At 34.9% G+C, this 26,161-nt stretch overlaps 1 protein-coding gene across 1 annotated transcript in view; it reads left to right on the top strand.

Moving 5' to 3' along the window:
* SGCZ (sarcoglycan zeta) overlaps nucleotides 1-26,161 on the top strand; it is a 1,053,589-nt gene that overhangs the window by 931,997 nt on the left and 95,431 nt on the right. Inside the window, exon 4 of the mRNA XM_070598086.1 lies at nucleotides 17,866-17,953. Within this exon, the coding sequence (XP_070454187.1) occupies nucleotides 17,866-17,953 (88 nt within the window). The remainder of the gene's footprint in view (nucleotides 1-17,865; nucleotides 17,954-26,161) is intronic.

Here is a 26,161-nt window from a genome sequence, read left to right as displayed (position 1 = left end):
GCAAGGCTCTTATCTCAACCAACTACCAAATTCCTCTACCATTTCATTGTTTCAAAGACACTGAAGTAACTTATCCTTTTATTGATCTTGAATTATTAGGTAGATATATCTTTTTCTATATCTATCTGTACTTATATCTAGACATTCAGCGTTGCCAGTATCAATTTGTCACAGCACGTATTAGTCCATGTTAAATATATGCATATGCATATTAACATACTTTATACTATTATGCATTACTTTATTTTTCTATGTATATCTTACTCATTTCAGAAACTATAATGAAATTAATAAAAATGCACAAAAATGTAGCAAAATATAAACAAGAAAACCAAGAAAGGCAGAACTGGAAAAACAGAATAAAAGTAGAACAAGATCGGAAAAAAATGAAACCTATCCTTGTACAGGTTTTATCCTTCAGCTTCAATTTTGACTTCAAGAATAAAAGGGAAAAGAAACATAGTTACATAATTTTAGTTCCTAAAGTAAAGGAAAACAACCAGTGAATTAAAAGAAACAAAGCTCTTCTTGGCATATATTGCCAAAGAAATTTGTTATGTAGACTATCATAAGGAGATAATGGAATAAAATAGTAGATAATGTTGTGAAAATAGCTTTAAAGTAAAAATAGAAACATATTTAATATGGTTTTATATTGTATCATCCATAAAAATTACGAGAACTGTTTTAAAGAGGAGTTAAATAAAACTGATTGTTGAGAAGAATTGACAAAGGATTAATCTTCTATACATTTCTAATTTAATCAACACATACAGGAGCCAGAAAAACATATCTTTCAATCTTCTATAAATATTTCTGTCAGCTGAGATTGTAATAGAAGTAAATATCAGACAGCTTGATGGCATTGCTTCTGATGTAGCCTAGAAAGATGATAATTAAGATTTGCTTGCTGTGGGTGGATTCATAAGATTGAGAAATCAAAGAAGCAGATTGTAAGGTTAACTTGGTAAGTGAAAACTCACAGATTATCATCTGAAAAAGAGTTTTCGAGTTGGTGAAAGCAAAGCTGGATCTTCCTCTTAGAAAAACATGAATTTTATATTTAAGGTGCAAAACAGGATTAAAAAGTCTTCAGGCAATCAGAAAAGAAAAGAGAGAGAGAGGTAAAGAGACAGATTCACAAACTGGGTATCAAAAACTCCTGATGGGGGGCCAGCCCTGTGGCCAAGCAGTTCAGTTCGCGTGCTACACTTCAGTGTCCCAGGGTTTCGCTGGTTCCGATCCTGGGCGTGGACATGGCAGCGCTCATCAGGCCATGCTGAGGTGGTGTCCCACATAGCACAACTAAAAGGACCACAACTAGAATATACACCTATGTACTGGGGGGCTTTGGGGAGAAGAAGAAGAAGAAGAAAAAAAAAGAAGGTTGGCAACAAATGTTAACTCAGGTGCCAATCTTTATAAAAAAAAAAAAAAAACTCCTGATAGGACTTCTAAATATATGAAGGATGTTATATTAAGCATGAAGCAAGTTATTCCGAGAGCGGAGATATTCTGAGTTCAGTTATCTTGTAAAATGGCACAGCAGGAGCGTTAACAAGTTCCATTTGGAGATCTCATGTTTTCCACCCCTGACTACTGTTATTGAATGCATCTTTTTAAAGGAGAGTCCTGTAATAGAAAAGCAAAGAGAGTTACAATAAGAGACATTTATGGCACCTTATTTAATGTAGCCAATGATTGCACGACAAAATCTGCATCTCCTCTACGTATCTCCCATGTCTTTCTTAGAATTATGTTATATAATAGACATTTTAATAACTAGAATAAAGCAAATCTTCAGCTCCAAGGGTATGTAAAAATATAAGTGAAGGTATAATAAAATAAAAGCATCTTATATAGCACAGGCTTCAACCGTCTATCAACTTCCCCAACGTGTTCCAAAGAATACATAGTTAAACCAATACCTCTTGGAGAGAGAATGAGAGATAAAATAAATAACCATTTCATTAGTTTTAGTAAAGCCTTTTAGGCATGCTTCCTTAAAAGTGAGAAATGTAATAGTTCAAATAACTGGGTTACAGAATATTTTGCAAGTTAATTGGTTTCTGATTAGTTCCTTATTGCAAAATTGAAGGTGTACCTAATTCAGTTATTATCAGTTATAATGCCGATGATAAATCAGTGTGATTTGACTTTTTCAGACATATTTCAAAAAGTTTTCAAAAAATAAGCAACATTTATATACCGAATCTCTTTATTTCTACATACTTATTTATGTGAATAAATTTCTCAATCCATGCATTACACAGGGAAGGTAGAAAATATCTCCTACTGAACCCTTTTTCATTCCAGCAATAAGTTACATTCATCCACAGAGATGTGAACTAATTGGGTATAAAAACTATCTAGACCATTAAGAGAAGCTTTTCCAATATACTTTTCTTGGTTTTGTAGTATCTTTTCAAAATTTTCAATGGTGGTAAGCATTTCTGATAAATTTATACTTTTCTCTTTTTGATGATAACAAAGCAAATTTCCAATGTAATTGTCTTTTCTATCAATTGAATGCTAATTTTAATTTACCTCAATCCAGAAGAATTTTTTAAAAATCTGCTGTCAGGTGCTAGAAAAAGTTAGCTGAAAAGACAGGTGTGGTATGCTTGAAGTGGAGCTCAGGGAAGAGTTGCAGTTATTGGCAATGACAAAGTCTTAGTATGACCACAAGAGAGGCTGATGAAGGGGGTATGACAAGATCATGGAAGGATAAAGCAAGAATCCTGCAGTTCAGAGTATCTGAAGATCATCTATGTGGTAACTAAAATCACTAAGAATTATGACTGTAATGATGCTGGAGAGAATGACAATGGGTGAGCAAAGAGAGGAAGTCTTCCTGGAATGAGGGCAATGAAGAGTAGTGGATTATGTCGTGTAATGATTTGAGATTCAAAGATCAAGGAGGGGCGAAGAGGAAGGGAGAATTATGTGGAGCCATTGAGGACAACTCCCCCATCTCCATACCCATTGGAAGAGGGAGCAAAACCGGCTATGGTTGGAAAGATAATAGAAACTTAGTGTATGATTGTTCTGAATCTAGTTCAATACTTTACTTCATAGATGAAGTTATTTTTAACTTTTTGCAAATTCATAGTGACTTAATTGTGAAGAATTTTACAGTGCAGAATGTGAAGATATATGAATACAGATTAGTCAGCTACACTCTCTACAGCTTTATTAAATCAATCACTCACACTTAGAATAATGAATTTCAGGCATTACAAATTCCTCCTACAGATAAAAAGACTAAATTATATCTTTCATTTTCTAAAATGGTAAGTATACACATTCATTCTAATTCTAAATATGCTCAGCAGGAAGGATGAAATAGAAAAGGTTTTTATCTTATGTGTTAGTAATGTAAAGCATTAATGGGTACCAAATTAATATATTATCTTTACTTACAAATAGAGAGGAAACAAAATGTAACAGCTCAATTCAATGTTTAAAATCTGTTTTTTTAATATTGTTTATTCATTCATTTATTTTTACTGCTTTACTTATTTTTTGACATCAGTAGAAATTCTGCCTCCTTTTTTAGCATTCATCATCTGGCTTCCAATTGCACAAGGTCAGGCAGGCCTCAGGGCAGACGGCGCAGTGCATCATTTCATTTGCCTGAATTTGGAAGCAAATGCCTTAAATGAGCATATTTAAACTTCTCAAAGAGAGAAGACTAAATGCCAGTATTAGGGGAAGATATTCCTCCCTATAAATTTCTTCGCTTGCTTTGATCAGGCAATGAAAATTTTATAACATAACATTTTTATTTTGCCTTTACTATAAGGAAAGTCAAAGTCAAATTCAGGGTTCAACCTAGCAACAAGCTTGTTATAACAAGCAACAAGATATATGTCTGGACACGTTTATTTCTCATGGTTTAAAAGGCCTTCCATTCTACAGATTGTCATGCCCAATTTAACATTGCGTTTCAGTTTATAACATACTTAAAATCTTTTTGGAAGAAGTATTGTTTTAATAAAAGCATAAATATTTTATGTTTTCTTCCTTTGTTTCAAACGGCATCTGTCTTTTTGTTTTTGTGGGAAACAATAACCGAGGAAAACTGTAATACTTTTAATGTGTAAAAAAGACTTCAAAAACTCCTATAATATTGTCTCAACTAGGAAATTCTAATTCCTTATATATTACTAATTCTGTACTTTAATAGAAAAATCCCTTTAATTACAGTATTTACTATGTTGAATTGGTTAATTTATTATATTTTGAATTTCCTAGCAGTTTCTACTATTTTAATATAGATAGTTTATTTTGTAAAATAACTTTTTCTTTCTCTGTGACTTGAAATATTTTTTGAGTATTGGATCAACTTTGAAACATAAATAAAGATTACTTTCTTCATATATGAAATCCACTAGTTCTAGGAAATATAATTGAAATATAGTTTTAAGGATGAGACTAACTAGTAAGCAAATAGAACAAGTAAGTGCTATAATATTATCATATATCAGTGTATCATAACTATGACCTCATCAGTGATCTGGCAACTTATAAACAAAAACTGAATTTGCCAACATCCTTCCTTCACTCACACACACACACACACATACACAGAGTTACTTTTTTAGAAGGATCTGATAATATATGTTTCCAGGTAGTAACTTGTTCTCTAACTTCAAGTTACTTACTCTTCTATCCTTAAAATGAGCATGGTTTATTTTATATTTATTTCTTCTTAACCCTCATATCTATACTTTAACCTTTTTTAAAATATATTTTTGAAAACTACTAAGTTCATTTTTTTCTGTAAAAATGGTATACAACGAGGACTTTGGCTTCTAGTAAATTTGCAGATTCTGTATTCGGAAATAACTTGTCACTGACAATCTAGATGTACCATAAACTACAACAAAGACGTATTTAATTGAATTTTTAAATTTGCAAAAGATAATGGAGAAATCATAAGTTCAAAATAAACAAAAAACAGAGTTGCAAAAGTAGTAGCATGTGAAAGCTGAACTCAGTTTCCCTTAGTGACAACTAACGATACTTACAACCTGAAGCCGTGGAGATTGATAGCCAGCTGAACAGCATAAGGAACATCAGGCCATTACAGGTGCAAATACTGTATCCTCTGAGAATTTGTAAACTTCGGCCTGATTTCTTGAATTTGTATTATCTTCCCAGATTTGCACTCTAATGCTTACAAGGAGCAAATATAAATTTTCCTGGGATGAATGCTTCCTTAACCCGGAATTCTGAGAATTCTCACATATTAACCATGAGCTAAATAAAAAAACACAAAAAGAAACAACAACAAGGAAATGGGCCAACAGCGAAATTTCACCAGAAACAATGATTTGCTAATTTAGATCTTTCAATTACTTCAGCAATTGGAACTTTCAGACAAAGAATATTAAAATACTATAATAATAATGTTGAAAAGTAAACAGTGGAATGATGAGAGAGCAAATAAATAAACAATAACAATAAAACTAATAGACTCGACCAGTCACATGTGAAAAAATACCCAAGAAAAATTTCTTAATGAAAGTTATATGCATGAATTGATAACTCAATGGAGACCTTAACAAATGACTAACACAGCTGAAGAGAGAATTATGCATACAAGAGCTGTAGCCCTAAGCTAGGATGTAGCACAGAGACACAGGGAGATGGAAAATATGAGAGAGTTAAGAAAACATAAAGATAGAATGAAAGAAGATATATCACACATCTAATGTGAATTCCATATCGGGAGAATGTGAAGAACAAAGTAGTGATAGTGTTGGAAAGCTAATAGATGGCTATTTTCCAAACTTGATAAAAAAGTCATCAGATTCTGGAATTACAAAGTATCATAAGCAGAATTTTACAAAGTGAAATTTATACCTAAGTTTATCATAATGAAATTCTTTCTTTTATATGAATTCTTTTATTAAAAAAGGCATATAAAGTTAATGCTATACATTATTTATTTAAAAATCATTCAAGTCACAAATGGTAAGATTTCATCTTTTTTTTTGTTGCTGAGTAGTATTTCATTGTCTGCATATACCACATCTTCTTTATCCGTTCATCTGTCCATAGGCAGTTAGGTTGTTTTCAAGTCTTGGCTGTTGCAAATAATGCCACAATGAACTTGGTGTGCATATATCCTTTTGAATTAGTGTTTCTGTGTTCTTTGGGTAAATACCCAGTAGTGGAATACCTGGATCATATGGTAGTTCTATTTTTAACTGTTTGAGGAATCTCCATACTGTTTTCCATAGTGGCAGCACCAATTTACATTCCCACCAGCAGTGTATGAGGGTTCCCTTTTCTCCACATCCTCTCCAACACTTCTTATTTCTTGTCTTTTTAATAATAGCCATTCTGAGATGTGTGAGGTGATATCTCATTGTGATTTTGATTTCATTTCTCTAATAATGAGTGATATTGTGACAACATGGATGGACCTTGAAGGTATCATAATAAGCAAAATAAGTCAGATGGAGAAAGACAAATACTGAATGATTTCACTCATATGTGGAAGATAAAAGAAAAACAACGATAACAAACACATAGATACAGAGAATGGATTGGTAGTTACCAGAGAGGAAGTTGGGTGGGGGTAGGGCAAAAAGGGTAAAGAGGGACATTGGTGTGGTGATGGATCAAACCTAGAATTTTGGTGGTGAACACCAGATAATCTATACAGAAGTCAAGACATAATGATGTATATGTGAAATTTAAATAGTATTATAAGCCAATGTTACTTCAATAAAAAGTATTCAAAAATAAAATCATTATGCAATATTAGCCTTACTTTGAAAAACGTTGGGTATATAGTTGCTCTAACTTTAAAGTCTAAAATTTGTCAGAGGTTTGTTCTCTAGACCAGAATTCAGCAAACTGTGCTTGCAACTGGCTTCCTGTTTCTTTTTTAATAAACTTTTATTATAATACAGCCATGTCCATTCATGTCTTTCTTGTGATTACTTTTGAGTTACAAAAGCAGAGTTGACTAGTTGGCACAGACACTGAATGGCTTATAAAGTCTAAAATATTTGCTACCTATCCCTTTAAGAAAACATTTGCTGACCTCTCCTCTAGATGAAGCCAATTTGATTAATTACTCCTGAGAGAAAAATACATTATTAAATATCATCACCTTTAAGTATAGCATTTAACAGATCCATCTCTAGCTTGATAATGATCTGAAAGTACATCAGTGTTATGAGAAAGGTTAACATGATTATTAAAGAGGAGTATGGAAAAAACTTAAGACAGAGAGGACAACTCACACAGGGCATACAGTGAGGAGGCCTGGGGTGGTCAGAAACAAGGGGTCATTCCACGCCTATGGAGGAGAACAAAGGGTATTCTATCAGAACAGGCAAACTTCTATATGAAGCAACTCTGGTACCTCATGGCTTAACTCAAATATAGAAATTATTTACCACTTACTTCACAATCCAGTGACATTGATAGGGATGGTGGCTTGGATCCATGTAGACATTTGGAGACGCATGTTCTTTCCATGTGTGGTTCCATGACACCCTGGGGCCTCTGACAGAGAAGATAGCACATTGCAGGCCTTATAGTCCAGGCCTACACATGTCCCATATCTCTTCTGCCTATATTCCTGGGAGTATAACTTGGTTGTATGGTCATGCTTACCTTTAAGGAAGACCAGAAATATAGCCTAATGGCTGTATGCACAGGAAAAAGCAGACATGGATTGGTGAACAGTCTTTTCCATGCAGGTTTAGAGGTGGGGGGAAAACACATCCTGATTTATAAATTTGTAGGTTTGACATAGGCTTATCATGCTATGGAGAATAGTTCCAAATTAATTTTTTGAGGCAGCTACAATTTTCTGCTCAATCTATGGGTTTAGGCCACACTCCAGATGTAGAAGTTCCTGGCAAGGAGCTCTTTGCAAATCTCTCTCTATTCCTCTACCTCCTCCAGATGGTTAGAGTCATACTATTCAGAGTCATCTGCTGACCAGTACCATGGTGATCTCTTGAGAGCTTATCAGACACAGAATCTCAGGCTTCACCCCAGAAAGATCCCCAGAGGAGCTGCATGTGCATCACACATTTCTAAGCACTGAGTTAATCTCTCTAGCCATGTCATGTGCTATTTGGTCTGCCAGTTCCTAAACATTCACCGACCACAGATGCTATAGTTGCCATTTTTATGCAGCTAAATATATAACTAATTTTATATTACTTTGGTTCAAAAACCTGCCATCATTAGATTTTCTTTTAAAGGGACCAGGGATTATTCCTTGTATTATCTTACATTGGTGTGAAAAAAAAAAAAATGTCAGAAATTTGAAATTGTTTTAGTGATTTGAAAAAGTAATCCCAAGGATAATTTCTACCCTTTTATTTAGCTGAGGAAGAAAGGGGAGAAAATTGCTACAGATTTCAAAGTAATGATTATGAAAGTCGGAGAAGGAGTTATTCCTATTTTTCTTTCACAATTGTCTTATTAGATACAGCAAAGGTATAATCAAAGTTAGTATAATGCTTCAAAGCATAGAAAATAGTAGTATCACTTACAAACACAGTAAATATTATGTGCAGGGTCTTTTTGTTGCTTAGTGTTCACATCTATATTTTTACCATGTTCCTGTAGTAATTAATATGAGTACTGTACTAGTCTGGGTTCTCCAGAGAAATACGTAGAAAGAGAGACTGATTTATTATCAGGAATTGGCCCACACTGCTATGGATGTTGAGAAGTCCTAGGATCTGCCGTCCGAAAGCTGGAGACCCAGAAGAACCAATGGTATACCTCTAGTCCAAGTTCCCGAGAACCAGGAAAACTGATGGTGTAAATTCTAGCCTGAGTCTGAGTTGGAAGGCAGAAGAAGGCTGATGTTCCAGCTCAAAGACAGTCAGGCAGAGAGAACAAGTTCTCTCTTACTCAGCCTTTTGTTTCTATTTAGGTCTTCAATGGATTGGATGAGGCCAATCCAGATTAGGGAGAGCAAACTTACTTACTCAGTCTACCGATTTAAATTTTAATCTCGTTCAGAAACACCATCACAAACATACCCAAAATAACGTTTAATCAAATATCTGAGCATCCCATGGCCCAGTTAAATTAACACATAAAATTAGCTATCATAGGTACTATATCCCTGTTGTACCTATCTGATTTTATAACCAATTGTTTTACTTATTACCTACTTTCTTATTCCATTATCTTTTGTCATTATGGAAAAATGTTTGGAATAATTATTATATTTCTGATTTATTATTATATTTCTGACTTTCCTTATCTATTTCTATGGAAATGAAATAACAGCATACATGCACACATGCAGACACACACAAAAAGTCAACTAAAAACGTGGTCATAATATTATCAGATATTTCAAATACTTCATTAGCTAACCAGATTTTAAGAGAAAGGAAAAGGAGATTTTTTTTCAACTAGGAGAAAGTTAATTAATATTAATTAAAATATTTCTGTAGAAAATAATCCAGTAAGTGATTTTTCCTTTAAGCTCTCTGTCCTTTTTCCCTACCTCAACATAGATATTTCTTGGAAAATATATATTTCACTTGGGAAAGGTAAATATTTTGTTGAATGTGTTGCATTTTAAATTTTAGAATCTAGAGACTTCTTATCCTTTCTCCAGCACCAATTTCAAGCAAAGTAAAAGAAAAATAATTACATTGAGGCTTAGGTCCCTGCTTAACTTTCTGTTCTGCCTCCTCCCTTGCACTCATATAACATGATGTCTATTTCATACACAAATACACACTTAGCATATCTCTAGCATTTTATTATAAAAGAAGTAGAAAAGGCTTTACAGTGTTTGGTCTGCAATATCTACAGATTCACCATTGGATAGCTGCATTTCTAGAAGATTTTATTAGCTCTTTGCTCCATATAAATAAATGATTTAAAGGAACTAATTCCTTTAAAATTTGGGTTTTTTAGGGCGAGTGAGGTGGCTAAACAGAAGATATTTACATACGCTCTGATGTTTCTTTCTGCCCACCAAAGTAAGATATAATTTATGTATTCTGCCTGGCAACGCCTGGTTTCCTTTATCCCATCAGTTGGGGCACACCTCAGTCAGGCTCCCATAATAAGCATCCTAGTTGGGCAGACAGTGAACAAGGCTGGTAACCTGGAACCAGTCTTAGGGCAAGATCAGCCTGAAGAAAAGACTGAAGGGCAGCAGGAGGGGAATAGTGACAAACCAACAGGGGGGCTATTTCCATGGTGCTGCAAATGTTGCCTTGGAGGAAGAGAGCCATCTCTGGGTATTTTATATCATCTGATTAAAACAACCGTAGCTTTTTATTGATCTGGATCTTTACTACTTTAGGTAGAGATAGTACTTTTCCCTTTTAGGATACTGATTCAAGAAGCATTTATTTCCTAAGCCTTCTCATGGCTCAAGGTTGAGTCGGAGTATTTGAATGTTACAGGAAGTGGCAGATTACCAGATTCCCTGTAAATGGGATGCTATGTGTAAAACTGCCTCCTGCGGCATTATTCTGGAGACACATTCATCGATTAGTAATTGGGATAAGGAGGGCCTCAGGAGAAGTATATCTAGACTTCTATGTTTACTACACAGCTTTCAAGAGTCAGGGAGGAGCCAGAAGAGCAATTAAAAGTCATAGAACATTCTCAGAAGGTAATCCTTGCTGTGACCTCCCCGACTAGGTAATTTATAACAGAAAATGAACCAAAGTGGGAAATTCTCATTAAGTGTTGGAGTAGAAACTCAGAAAAGTCAATTGATGATAGATGCTATCTCCCCTGCACTACACATTCAAGTTAAAATGTGAACACTGAGAGTCTGAGGAAGTCAGTTTAACAGATCTAGATATATTCCTTTTGGGGATCAATACTTCTGCCTTTAAAGTACAGATATCCACAATTAAATGACTTACATTCTGAAGGAAAGTAATTTCAAGTAATGGTTTTATTAACCAAAGAATAAAAAAGAAATTACCTGTTTTGCAGCTGCTTAAGTGGGTCAAACGCTTAAAGAAAAGAATGCAGTGGCTGCCTCGGGCAGAGAGATGATGAATATAAATCAAATCATAATGTGATATGACTTCTCCATTTAAAAGCCTTTTTAGAAATCATGTTCTGGGCCGCCCCCCCCCCCCCAAAAAAAAAATGTAGCAAGAGTCTGGTAAGTTCTGTGTGACCTGAACAAAAATCCAGGTAAACACATGTAGGCTGAGTGCATTATGCTGTAAATGTGCTCAGTTCAGTACATTCACTCAACAGATATTTATCGAACAGGAACTTGGTGCCAAGCATGACACAAACTATACTTTCAAAAGCCTGTATAAGTAAAAGAAAATGACAACACGCTATGCTTTCAGGACAGTCCAATCTAACGGAGGATATAAACGGAGGAATGATCAAAACAAGGCAAAGCAAGAAGCCTGTGACAAGTACCAGACATCAACAGTGACTGAGGAACTGGAGGGCGGGAGCTAAATTTTAACACCAGAGGAGCAGGAAAGCTTCACAAAAGATATAACTTTGAGCTGGGACTTGACAAATATCTATAATTTTGCCAGTTAAGGAGAAGTGGATAAGAATTGCAGGCAAAGAGAACAAAAGATGAAAATGCCCAGAAGTGGCATATTTTGAGAAAGATGGGAAATTTGGGCAGTTCTTGCATGGTGAAGTGGTGTGAAATTGAGCTACAAAAGTAGAATTGGATCTGGGGCTGGCCCAGTGGCATAATGGTTAAGCTCGCATGCTCTGCTTCAGTGGCCTGGGGTTCACGGTTTCAGATCCCAGGTACAGACCTATGCGCTGCTTATCAAGCCATGCTGTGGCGGCATCCTACATATAAAGTAGAGGAAAATGGACACAGATGTTAGCTCAGGGTCAATCTTCCTCAGCACAAAGAGGAGGACTGGTGGTAAATGTTAACTCAGGGCTAATCTTCATCCAAAAAAAAAAAAAAAAGGAAGTAGCATTGGATCATATTATAAAGCACTTTATATGTTTTATATATGTACACTTATGTTCACATAAGAATGTGAATTTTTTCCAGACTGGGAATGAGGAATCATTAAACAGTCTATTTAGATTAATTTTAATTCATAATGCCAATATTTTTTTAATATTTTGGAAAAATAACACTGGATCTGAAGAATCAATGTGGGGAGGAAGTGGTTATTGTGATGTGAGTTATGAGTCTATTACAGGAGTGGTCACAGGAAAGACAGGAAAAGGTATATTTAAGAAATATTTCTGACATAGGTGATTGGATATTGAGAAAGAGGAAGAGAGAGGATTTTGGGATGATACAGGTTTATTGCAAAAATACATAATTTCTATCAGAGTGGGAAAGAAAACTTAACCTGGTAAAGCTGTATAAATTCAAGAAATGACAGATCAAATTCTTACCACCTACACTGAATGGTATGGGTTATTAATTGTGTTCTCTTTCAAGATAGCAAGTAGGGAGACTCTCACAGGTGACATATTCTAAAATATGTGTGGAGAGGGCAGTTCAGGAGCATCCATTTTTTCTCCCGAACCTGAGAAAATAGAATGAAACAAAATTAACCAGACTATGTTATTGATACTTGGATGATAGCAATGTGGAGGTCATATCTTACATTCAAAGACAGTGTTTGCACCAGATATTTCTTTTAGAGACTGGAATATTTAAAGGAATTTTAAATTATATTTTGTTCATTTAATTTTTAAATTTATTTTCAGATTTTGATTTGACATTCTAGAAAGTCTAGAATTTAAACACCCACCAGAGAGACAGTATCTCATAGTGGTTAACAGGGAAGATTCTAGACCCAAATTGCCAGGTTCAGATACTCCCTCTGTCATTCATTAGCTGTGCAAATTAGAGCAAGTGACTTACATTCTCTTTGCCAAGTTTCTTCATCTGTAAAACAAGAATGGTGATAGCCAGTACTATGGTTCTCAGAGTACTGTAATTACAGTGGAGAATGAATAATAAAAAGCAAACATAAATAGTGCTCTGGCAAGGGCTAGGCACTGATCTAAGCATTCTGCAGATATTGTCTCATTAATTCCTTACAAACAGCCCACAGATTTTTTATTATTACCTTATTTACAGATGAAGAAATCATGGTACAGAGTTCTTGAGTGACTTGCCAAGTCCAGTAGCCAGAGTTTGGCAGACTCACTATTTGAACTCAAACAATGAGTCCACTGTCTGTCTTACAACCATTTTACTTCTTTGATTCTTTTATGGGTGATTTTATTTTAAGTTTGTAAGTAGCAGAGTGCATACGTGTGAAGTATTTAAAACAGTGTCTGGTATTGATTAAGTGCCAGTAAATGCTGTCTGCCGCTCCTTCTCTTTTTTCTACTACAACTCAATAGTGAAGTGTGAGAGAATGAATAGCTGAAGCTGAAGTGCCTTAGATAAATACAACACCTTATATACAAACACACACAGCGTCTTCTCATCAGTATAACTCTCACTGTGTTAGAGAAGTCTCTATCACAGCAGCTTGTTACTGGTCATATTCTGTTTGTTTTGTTTTGTTTTGTTTTTATCTGGTTTATTGTCTGTCTAGCTTACTAGATTATGAACTCCATAAAAGCAGAAAGCTTGTTTCCCTTCTTTCTATTTTACACCCAGTGACTAGCAAAGAGCAGAACACATCATAGGTACTCAGTAAATATTTATAATAAGGAAGGGTGAACATAATAGAAATAAGAAGGGAACAAAACACTTTTTCCCTTTGTCACTTGCAGAGCCTATCACAAAAACATGGAAATGAGAACATATTGCATTATTTTTCTGTAACCATTACAAGGTTACAACTAGGCTCTGGGTGTAAAGACTGTGTGCATGAAAGAATCATACACAGGCATTCTCAGGCCCACTTATAGATACTATTGCCTTTCCTCCCTGGATCTCCTACCCGCTTTGTCTCAAGAGTTGCATAAGAAGGCAAATCTATTTCCTAGAGTTACAGCCAAGATGACCATCAGCTCCAGAAGCCTGTGAAAGGCCTTCTATGAGAGATGTCTTGGTTTTGGAGGGAAAATATTTGAATCCAAAGATGAAGTTTTTCTTTCTTCCAAAAGAAATTTATGTTAGTTTATTGTTCAGAGAAGACAAGAGAAGACTGAGACAACAGTGAAAACTAGAAAACATCGTTGAGTGTAAGGAAGTGTCATTAGAGACTGAGGCCAAGATTGTCCACACCTCGTAGTCCCAAATATTAGGAATGGGTGCCAAAGGTGGACAGTAAAGAAGGCCGACAGGAAGAAAATTGATTCATTTGAAATACGGTACTGGAAGAGAGCTCTACAGATAGCCCGGGCTGCAAGAAAGACAAACAAATGGGTCCTAGAGCAAATTAAGCCTGAACTATTGCTGGAGGCAAAATGATAAAACTGAGGCTGTCCTACTTTGGGCCCATCATGGGAAGGCAAGATTCTTTGGAAAAGATAATAATGCTGGGAAAAGTGGAAGGCAGCAGAAAAAGAGGAAGACCAAACATGAGATGGATTGACTCCTTAAAGTAAGCCACAGGCATGAGTCTACAGGAGCTGAGTAGGGCTGTTGAGAACAAGACATTGTGGACATCACTCATTCGTAGGGTTGCCAGGAGAAGGAGCCTACTTCACACCACATAACAACATTGAGCAGAATAATATGCCACCTACTTACTTACCCTTGCAGAATTTATATATCTTATTCCTACTCCGTGAGATAATCCTACCAAGAAATTTTCTTCCCTTTGTGTTCTTAGCAAGAATAAGCTATAAGACAGTCTTGCGATGTCTATTTTAATATCTGAAATTAGAAACTAGCTTTCAAGGTTTTGGAACACAGGAATATAATATAAAGGAACATGAAGAGGGTATATAAAGAAGAGAGTGGAAAGCAATGATTTAATAGTGAAAGTTATTTTCTTACATGGAGACTTTTGGAGAAATGGACACAAGAAAGAAGATATAAAAGCTTCTCAAATGTCAGTTTCTTTCTTGGTACTGATTTTCACCTAAAAATGTGTTTGATATCAGATTTGTAAATTGCTTAGGATTGCACACTCTTTAGATGATTGAAAGAGTTGCTATTATTTTATTACATATATAACAAATCAGTATAGGATAATAATGTATTGATGTCCACATGAATACAAGGTAGACAACTGTTCATTTTCTCTGATAGGCATGTGTTTAAAGTTTTAGTCAGTAAAAAGACTGCTGTTTTATTATAGCAAAATTTTAATCTAAATAAATATAAAAATTTAATTCTGAGGGGAAGCAGTGGAATCATGTGAAGAAAAAGGAAGAATGTCAGGGATAAAATGTCAACGAGTTTTCTATGGTGAGAGTAAGAGAAAAGTGGATTGATACGTTGTAAACAAAGACATCACAATTAAACTTTCAATTCTAACCTGAGTCTATTTTTCTATTAAATCAGATGAAATTCTTATTGTCTTTTTAAATTGACTTTGCTCTCATCTTAAAATATTTAATAAAGTAGTAACTCTTTTAATATACATACATGGTCCTTAAATTATATACACTAATGGTTATGCTTTTCTTATGCTACAGAAATTTAGGTTTAGTGATACAAATGATAGCATATAGCGCTGTCACTTCTTAAAATTATAAACAATCAGATATGTTATACCATAAAAATCTTGAAAGAACATGAACGAATATTCAATTAATGTATTTCTTTTTTTTAAGATTTTATTTTTTTCCTTTTTCTCCCCAAAGCCCCCCTGGTACTTAGTTGTATATTCTTCGTTGTGAGTCCTTCTAGTTGTGGCATGTAGGACGCCGCCTCACCGTAGTCTGATGAGCAGAGCCATGTCCGCGCCCAGAATTCGAACCAACGAAACACTGGGCCGCCTGCACCAGAGCGCACAAACTTAACCACTCGGCCACAGGGCCAGCCCTCAACTAATGTAGTTTTACAGTGTTTTCAACTGCCGGCTGCTTTATAGGCTTCTGTTGTTTCTTACATTCAAATTTATTTTTATTTAATTCAAAGCTCCTTTTTTAAATACTTGGGTTCCATGCATTTTTTTGTGATTTTATGAGCCATCCTCTGTGTGCAATATCCTTACTGGATATAACTGTGTACAAACACTCCTTGGTCCACGATCTATATTGTAAACAGAATTTAAACATATCACTCGAAAGGAATGATGGAATTAATTTAAAATACTTCAGATAATTTCAAAAATTAATGTCTGCAGTATAGAAATATCTATGGAAAAGGACTAGATTTATTTTTTTAAATGTCAGAAATAGCACTTGATTTGTGGTACAAAGAAATGAGTTGTGATAAGAGACAAGGCAGAGAATGAAATGAATGACAGTGGTTTTTGTAAAACTAGGTCTCACTTTATAGAATAAATGTACTCTTCAAAATATGGAAAATTATTTTTAAAAATAAAGTATTAGTGTACACATAGCAAAACCCACTTCTAAAAGGAAATGTGTGTGTGTGTGTGTGTGTGTGTGTGTGTCGTGTGAGTTTGTCTGTGTATCTATGCTCAGTGCTTTGCATCTAGTCAGAAAGGGCACACCCAGCTTTTGGAAAAAGCCTATTAAGGCTTTATGTGTATATCCACATCACAAATTCCAAATCCTAGCCTTGAAAATGTTTTTACATGGCTTATATATGAAAGCACTTGTACATTTACATTGACGTAGAAGTAACATACCACCTAGATGGTGAGGATGGTATTGGGAAAGATTCTCATAGAATTTCAATATCTAGATGACAAACTCCACGAGGGTAGGTGTTGTTCTATGTTTTGATCACTGCAATGTCCTAAGCCTCTGGAACACTATGTTGTACATAGTGAGCTCTCAGTAAGTGTTTGTTGAATGAATGAATGGACAATTTGTAAATGATCACCCTTCTAATAAGTTTTAGACTATAAAAATGAGAATGTAGCCAGCTGTAAGTTACTTGTCTTTGGCAGGTGGTGGCAAAGCCGAATATGTTGGTTCCTAAGGCAGTAATACTGTCTTTCAATAGATTTTTTTTACTGTTAAATGTTAAACCACTGAGAGGAGTAAACGTTCAACCAAGGTAATTTATTCTAAAACAGAATTTCCAGGCAAACATCTTATATTCTTATACTCTCTATACCTCCCTATTTAAATCATTTCATGATTTACAAATCACTTCTACATGAGGTAGATGAACACGGTAATCATCAATTTTATTTTGAAGGTTTATTTATCCATTCAGTAAACACTTAGCAAGTGCTTTCCTTCAGCAGTATGCTAAGTAGTGAGGATATAATTATGTACACATGGCTGCCATGGTCCCTGTCCCACGGGTATTTCCTCTTGTGAAGAAACAAATAAAAAAACAAACACATACATGAGTGAAATAAATCTGTCTTGTGATAAGTGCTTTATGCAAAATAAATGGAGATTGGAGTTTGGGGACTGAATGAGTCTGTAGTTACAGTGACCAGGGAAAACAATTTTGAGGAGATAACATGTAAGCCGAGATCTGAAGGTTAAGTTTAGCTTAGAAAGGACTTCCTTATTTGGTTAGGACCTAAACTATCTCTAAAGGCAGACATATATACCATTTTGAGGGAAGGTGAGAGAGGATACTATACCTGTGATGTACAAGAATCAGTAGACTTGGAAATGCTTGCATCCGATAGTAAATGCCCCTTTACCAAACTGGAAACTTTCCTATTCTGTCAAGTATTTATTACGAGGCACCCATATGTTTTTATGTTGTTCAACCAGTGTTTAGGATGTTAAAATACCTGCCTAATCTAAAATAAATAAATAGAATTTTGATAATACCCAAACAAATGCAGTATAATTCTATATATTGTTTTGACTATATTTCTATTTTTTATTTGATTTCTTTATCTTATACATGTTTCCCAGGATAGTCCACTGGTCTTACAATCTGACAGGAATGTAACAGTGAATGCAAGAAATCACATGGGGCAGTTAACTGGACAGCTGACAGTAGGTGAGTGCTTTGGGGTAAAGATTGCTGCTACTATCTTACTCCATTTAAAACTCTGTGGTTGTTGAAAATTGGGAAAAGCAAAGTATGTTATTTATCTAATATGTAACTAGACATCCCATTATGGCCCAATTATCTTGCACATCATTTGATTTGTTGTAAGGCTACTTATGGTTTCCTCTATTTGGTACTTATTACTCTTGTCAGTGTGCTATGAGACTGAATTACATGTATTTTGTCATTAGTACTCTTAATTAATAAAATGTACCATTTTCCTAACAAATATCTTTCTTGTATGTGTTAAATTATAGTAAACAGGCTTAAAAAAATGTGAGATATAACATCATGTGGTCTATGTATTTTTTGTTTTAGGCAGCTATTTTTCCAATAAATATTATTATCTGCTATATAAGTTAGAAATGACATAGTTGAATACACTAAATCTTAACATTTATCAATTATGTATAAATTTGATGTTCAAATTATCTATATTTTAAAGTTCCTAGTTTGAAGTTATAAATAGAAATTAATGATAAAATATATTAATGTTTTCTCCTCTTGTCAGAAGATTTTAATTTAGAGACTCATATGGCATAGTGTTATTATTTGACTCAATTTTTATAAGAAGAAAGGCAAATTAAAAGTCAGTTGTAATTATGTAAAATAATACAAATATTTGATTTGTCTGGAATTGCTAAAACTTTTTAGACTGCTGTATTTTTCTGTGTGAAAATTACCTAATACTTACTGATAATTTGTGTGTGTGTGCATGTGTGTGTTTTATATATGTATATGAAAGTATATACAATTTTGAAGACTGAGTTACCCTTATCTTAATGAGCAATTAATCATTATTTTAATGCAAATGCATGTTTTCAGTATTTCTAATTAAATTACACAAGAAAATGACATTTGAAATGTGAGATTTATAAACATGAACTTGATTCTCTCCACTTCCTTTGTAAGTATACAAAACACTTTTTTATATACTCTTCACTTTAATGACGTGTAAGGGAGGAAGAAATATTCCTATACCCTTCTATGCTTCTTCTGGTTTGTCTAAGAATTAACTTAACATAAGACAGAATAATAGGAGAAAAATCAAACAAGTTTAATAACATGTAGACATGGAAGATACCCAGGAAAGCTGAGCAACTTGCCAAAATGGCAGAAGCCACCACCTTAAATACCATCTTCAGCTAAAGACAAAAGAGGATATTGGTGGGGAATGGTTTGGTACTTCAAAGAGGAGGAAGGCAATTCACATTGAGATGAAAAAACTAATGTTTGGTAAACAAATGTTTTCCACACCTTGCTAAGAGAATGGGACATGGAGAGGACTTTGATCAAATGGGCCTTGCTAGGTTCCTCTCTGTTTGCCACACCCAGTTCATATTATACTAGAGTTATCCATGGTGATAACTGCTTCCTGGAACAGACCTTCTATCTAAACTTCTTTTAGGCAGTTAGGGAGAAGGTCAGGTTTCTTCCTGAGTCTTTGGTTCTTAAAAATAATCAAGCCAAGGAAACACATTTTGGAATAGCAAATTCTGCTCCCCTACAGACGCCAAAAGTGAAACTTAGATTGTTACCAAACAAGGTTCATTTTTGCCCATTGCCCAGAAAGCCAAACACCAAGATGACAAGCTTGCAGCAGAGAGAAAGTTTAATCACAAAGCTGCCAAGTGAGGAAAGGGGAGAATGAGTCTCAAATCCTCCTCCCTGAAAATGGGGACTCAGGGATATTTATGGGATGGGGCCAAGGTGGTCTGAAATGTGGAGAGAGATGATTGGAGGTGAGAAGAGGTGAGATAATTGATGATGTGCACAAGGGTAGTCAGACTCCATGTCTCTTCATAGGACCCATGTTCACAAATTGGGGGCATTAGCATGATCTGAGGGTGGAGTTTTTAGAATCTTGACGTCAAAGGGTCACTTATCAGAAATCTGCATGGGCCCAGTTGATGAGTTGGTGGTCTCATCTGGAGTGAAGTGGACAAGGGGTTCTAATTCCTGAAAAACAGCTCAAACACCTATTACCACGGTGACTAAGGATCCAGGGAACTGTTATCTATAGGACCCTAGTGGGAGTCAGATAGCGTATTGCCTAAGCAGCGCAGTTAACAATGGGTGGGTAAATAATCAAAAGCTATAATCAGTAATTGCAGAAAGGAAAAGAAAACTTTAGTTACTAGCTATTTAATCATCAATGGCTAACTGTTTACTAGTTTCAGGCACTCAATTTAAATGATCACACTAATTCACTACTGTTATGTTGGAACTGCAGAAAAAGGCCTAAACTGGGCAGATTTTCCATATCATAATTTTTTTAATGTTGAGAACTCTTTAGCTAGATAGAACTTTACTTTGCATTCTGTTCTTGATTAAAAGAAAAAAAAGAGTTTCTTAGTGGAAATGCTAAAATGTAAATTAAACACACAAAAACTGTATATCAATGTCCACTGTCAAATACAATAGCTGCTAACTACTGCCTGTAAAGCAAAGCAGCTGTTTGATTATATGGTGTGTAGTCAAATACCATTTCCGTTTTGCTGCACAGTTTCCTGTAGGAAATATAAAGAACAATAGTATTGTACCTGTGTTTTCACCCACTGTTCCAAACTGATTTTAATGTAGTGTTAATATTTGCCAATTGAGAAAAAAGAGAGCATTAAAGAAAATTTCAACCTAGTAAATTTGCAAATCTAATTGGCTTTATTTAGTGATTCATGAATCCATGAATCAGACAACATCCCATGTAGTAAGTAGAATATCTGTGCTCCAAGGAACTGTACAAAATGAGAAGTTTTATAGGCAGGAAGGTGAGGCAGGGGGGTTATTAGCAGAAAAAAGAAAGGACTATTTTTAGGCCAGGCCATCTCCTCTTGGGAAAGAAGGGAATGGCTGGGATCTTTATCTTCTGAGGGATGGAGAGGGCCCAGGTGTGACATATTACCTTACTGATGCTTGACCAGAAAATCCCCAACTAGTCAATTAAGATTTCATTTCTGGAAGAGGTTGAAATTGCAATTAGACCAGGTGTTAAATCTAGGTTTGGTATCATAGGTGTTGGCGTGAGTGACGCCATTTTGGGTATGTGGTTTTCTTAACAAGAGAGAAGAAAGAGAAAGAGAAAGGGTAAGGGATAGGGGAAAAAGGTTAAGCTTAGTTTTAAATGAAACAAATCAATAAGTTAATGATACAGCAGCGTATTTCTGTGGATGGAAGTACACTCATTCTAGTGAGGCTTCCTGGTCCTCTGGGTGACTGTGGGTGACCTCCATCTTTTCATTGCTTTGTATTTTTCCATAAACATACAGAGAACAAAGGAAGAAATAGATGAAGGGGAGTGGGGAGGGAATAATGTATTCAAATTTGGAGTCAAATCATATGGGACTCTAAAAAATAATTTCTCTCTTGGAGTCTCAATTTCTCATATCTAAATTAGAGGTAAGGACACTTAGTATGAATTATAAGAATTGGGGCAGCATCAGTGTCTGCAAAGGGTAGGTAATTATATTTTGAATCTGTTATTATTTTGATGATGGTGATTGTAATTTTTGATACCACTTAAGTTACAAATACATTGCTGTTATGTGAGAGATCTCATGATGATTTTCCATCCATTGTGACAGTAGTTGAGAAATGTATGTTGGATTACAATACTATTGCAGAGATATACTACAAAAAACTTCACAAAAAGTGCATCTGATGTGTGGAAAATTTTTGAATCAGGTCAGGATAAAATTATCTTTAGGTAGAATTTTAAGAGATAAGGTGAATTCAAGCAATCTATTCAATCAGCATTCATTTTTAAGGATTTTAATTTTAATGTATTGACGTAAAGTAACTGTTCTAACCCTGTTTTCCTGTTTCTTCTTTTTCTTTTTTTCAGTTTTTGTTTAGGGGGTGTGGTCTTTTTTTTTTTTTTTTGGAAGGGAAGGCTGGCCCTGTGTTAACATCTGTTACCAATCTTCCTTTTTTGTTTTTCTCCGCAAAGCCCCAGTACATAGTTGTATGCCCTAGTTGTCAGTCATTCTGGTTCTTCTACATGGGATGCTGCCACAGCATGGCTGGATGAGCAGCGTGTAGGTCTGTGCCCAGGATCTGAACCAGTGAACCCCAGGCCACGAAGCAGAGTTTGCAAACTTAACCACTTGGCCATGGGGCCAGCCCTAGGGGTGTGGTCTTGATTGTAATATAGCATGATACTATTTTGCAGTATTTAAAAATATACTAGCACAAAATGTAATAATATTTATGAAAAGTTCACTTATTCTTCATTTTATAAGTAAAACAATTGCAATTTCTATCCTAAATCTATCCATTACTATTCGAGAAGTATAGTCAATTCTACCAATGTGACAGACTGAATATTTTCCCACATTTTATTCTCATTATATATGGGAAAAGAAAATCTCTCTTATAAGTAGCCACCTGTACCATTTTTTCCAAAATTATATATAACATAGTTCAGCAAAGCAAATATTCATTTCCCTTGTACCCTGCCCGTCTACTTTTGTTTACAAGCTTAGATTCTTACTGATTCTGTTCCCAGGGCTGTATGTAGTCCAAGGCCTGGGCAGACCTGGTATGTTCACTTTAATCCAGACTCCCTCTAAGAAGATGAAACCAGATTATTTTGAACCCTACAGGTGCAAAGAAAATATTTTATACATATGCCAGCTCACACATAATCAAAACTAAATCTAAACATTTTTAGACTTTGGGTAAAAATAATCAACTTGACAAATATTTTTTGTGTGTTTATAAAGTTCTAGGTATCTCCCATGAACCCTGACTGTAATTTTTCATGAGCTTCAATATGTAAAAGGACATTAATGAACTCAAGATATCTTCCTACAAATTTCTCTTCTTAGAATAAAGCTGAAAGAGAGGAACCAGATTGTTTTTGGGAAGGGGTTAAACTACAGCATCCCGAGCCTTTAGGCTCCTTGAACAAACAGCAAGAACCTTCTTAAACAAGTCTCAAAATCACTCTCTAGTTCAAAACTTCTCTTTTTCCATCTGTAATTACTATGTTAGCAAGACATTTCTTTTTTATATGTGACAAAATAGTGTGCAATTTTAGGTGTTATATGTTTGTATGTGTTGATAGCACGATACTTTATATTTTTCAAGACATTTCCATCAAATAATATAGATAAAAGCTATGAATTATGCACCATTTTTTGTGAAGCTTATTGTATTCACTTAGGAGACTGCTAAAATGTGATATATAGAATAAAAATCATTTCTTTAGGGCAGTGCAGATGAAATATTGTCATGTCGTTTTGATATAAACTTTGTTCATAATACTGATAATAGTAATAATTAATGTGGTTGTAATTGGATTTACTAAAAATGTAAAGACCTTTCCTACAATATCATGGGGATGATTAGTTATCTTTTATTTACCAAGAACATTGCATTGGTCTATAATGGGAAAAATTTAAACTACTTTTATAAGTAGTTTAAAAAGTATAAATGTTGATATTAGCAAAATGATTTCAATAACTCTTAGCCAACTTGATTAAGGTATTAAATTATATGTTGCTTTTTCTTACATTACATTAGAAAGTACTGTTTATCAGTGATAAAGCAGTACTAAAATTTGATAAGATTTTTTTCCCTCTCATATGCCTTTTGTCATCAGTCTACAGCTGGAGAATAAAAGTAAAAGGAGAATAAACTGAAAAATTGAACAGGGAATGATATCAATGAGTAGAGCTAGTTTTGTTTTTAGTTATTTTTTTTCAGTAGCCTCTCTTATGTAAATTTCAGTCACAAACAGTGACTTTTGAGACACCCAAAATGGCTGCTATGTGGTCCTGTTCTGGAAACATAAGTTCCACAATGCTACGTCTGTATCGTTATCCCAGTAAAACATTAAGACTGAGTATTAAATAATTGGAACGTCATTGTTTTTAAAGTTTAATTTTAAAATGTGCTTAAAACTACGATCTTATGCTTCAAATCGGATCTCATATTTTATCATAATTCTCTTTATTTAATGCTCAATAAACTTAGGAGAATGAATTAACTCCTAGGAACTGCTAGCTATTATTGTCAGAATCATTTACTCATCTTTGATATTCTCATTTCCATTTATCAAAACTCAGTGCCATAACCAAATTATATGAAAACCTTAATTACAATCTATAATTCCGCCTTTTTCTGTCTTTCTTCGGTAATTCTTCAATACTTAAAGTCACAGCTGCTTTAAGTCTGACTATATGGTAATAAGAAAGAATGTCATTTGCAAGAAATTAAACAAAGTGATATTCACATTTAGTGCTAGTTTTCTTTTCCTATTTCATGTTTTGAGGCTTAAACACCACAAAAATGAAAACAGTTATAGACATCTTCTGCAGCAGAGTTGACTCTCCGGTTTCTTCTGAGGTCTGGGTGCTTGCCTTCATTCCCCAGGGGATTATGAGGACGCCAAGCAGGGAGTGGAAGTGACGAGCAGCAGATGTGCCAGAATAGAAGTGTCAGTACTGGTTCTTTGACTTTTCCAGGGGCTGTCAATCAGCTACATACTTAAAAATCCAATTTGTTTTATTTGTGACTAGAGAAGATGCGCTTAACAAGAAAACTAACACATTAGGATTCTGGAAGGAAAATATTTTTCTTTGATATCTTTTCTAATCATTTTGAGTCAATATACACAAATAATAAAGTTCATAGAATGAAACAATCATTTTTAAAATACAGCATGTTTATAAGGATATAGATAAAAATATACAAACCTACAAAGTTACATTAGAATTAGTACACTGTTTATCCATAAGAAAGCTATTTGTATCCTATAGAGTGATTAATTAAACTACACTGACCTTCCTGGTAGTAAAGGTGCAAAGGGAAGTGTGACTAATGACAATCCCACTATAATTAAGGAGAAAACATGAGCTTCTTATGGAAAACCAAAGTGCTTCTCTAATATATGTTGAACAAATGTACACATCGTATAACAGAAAGGAAACTAGATGATCTAATGTATACTACTGTTAGCAACTCTAAATCAAAAGGAGAAATGGGGGGTCGGCACAGTGGCACAGCGGTTAAATTTGCACTTTCTGCTTTGGCGGCCTGGGGTTCGCCAGTTCGGGTCCCGGGTGTGGACATGGCACCCCTCATCAAGCCATGCTGTGGCAGGCGTCCCACATATAAAGTAGAGGAAGATGGGCAAGGGTGTTAGCTCAGGGCTAGTCTTCCTCAACAAAAAGAGAAGGATTGACAGCTGTTAGCTCAGGGCTAATCTTCCTCAAAAAGAAAAAAAAAAGGAGACTTGGGAGTGCTAATACTATAGCATAGAGCTGTAAAAAATGCTGAGAGCGCGACAGCAAAATGCAGTTCGATAAAATAATTGTAGAGGGCAAGAAATATAACACGTTTACTGGTTCAACTTAATTCAGGGATAAAAATCTAGATTTATCTGCAAGAAATGCTATGTGTGTCTTTTAAGTATTCCTTAAATGATAATACTTTCAATTGGGTTTGTCATTGGTCAGATGAAGTGAGAACCCCAAAAGTTAGTGATTGTTGCTGGATCTTTTCATTTCCGGAATAAAGTGAACTGATGATAAAACTGACATCCTTTAGTGAAAACTGAAGACCTTAAGACTCTAAACTCTGTTGAAGCTCTTCTGCCCATTTCAGTGCATCCTTCAACATTCAAGACAGACAGACAGACAGACGCCCACGTACATACACACAGGCTTCCCCACAGACTTGGTAGAAGGAAAGTACTGGGAAGGAAAGCCAGTACAACCTTAAAGAAGCATTTCTGAGTCTGCTACTGCACCAGCAGGATCGAGTGAGACGTCAGCGTTTTATTTCATGTGATATGCTACAAGATAATTTGAGTCTGGAAACTTTTCTAAAAATCTTTACTAGTCACCTATCATGGCAAAATAAAACCTCAGTAATGCAAGCAGAGAGTGAAATTATATAATTTTAAGGGAAACTCTGTAACTATTAAGAATTTAATATACAATAATCCTTATTGTTTAAAACAGAGTATTTTTTTTAATGTTCCACAAATTTAAGTTAATCCATGTATCCAAAGATTTCACAGTATCATACACAAAACATGCTTGCTGGAAAGGCACTTTGATTATAACTAATTATTTAAAGACGTTATAGGGGCCGGCCCTGTGTCTGAGCGGTTAGTTCCACCCACTCCACTTCTGTGGCCTGGGTTTGTGG

Source organism: Equus przewalskii, chromosome 28, assembly GCF_037783145.1.
Source record: "Equus przewalskii isolate Varuska chromosome 28, EquPr2, whole genome shotgun sequence".
NCBI classification, from domain to species: Eukaryota; Metazoa; Chordata; class Mammalia; order Perissodactyla; family Equidae; genus Equus; species Equus przewalskii.
The sequence above is the reverse complement of the archived record's forward strand: the minus strand, read 5'-3'. Positions and strand labels throughout refer to the sequence as shown.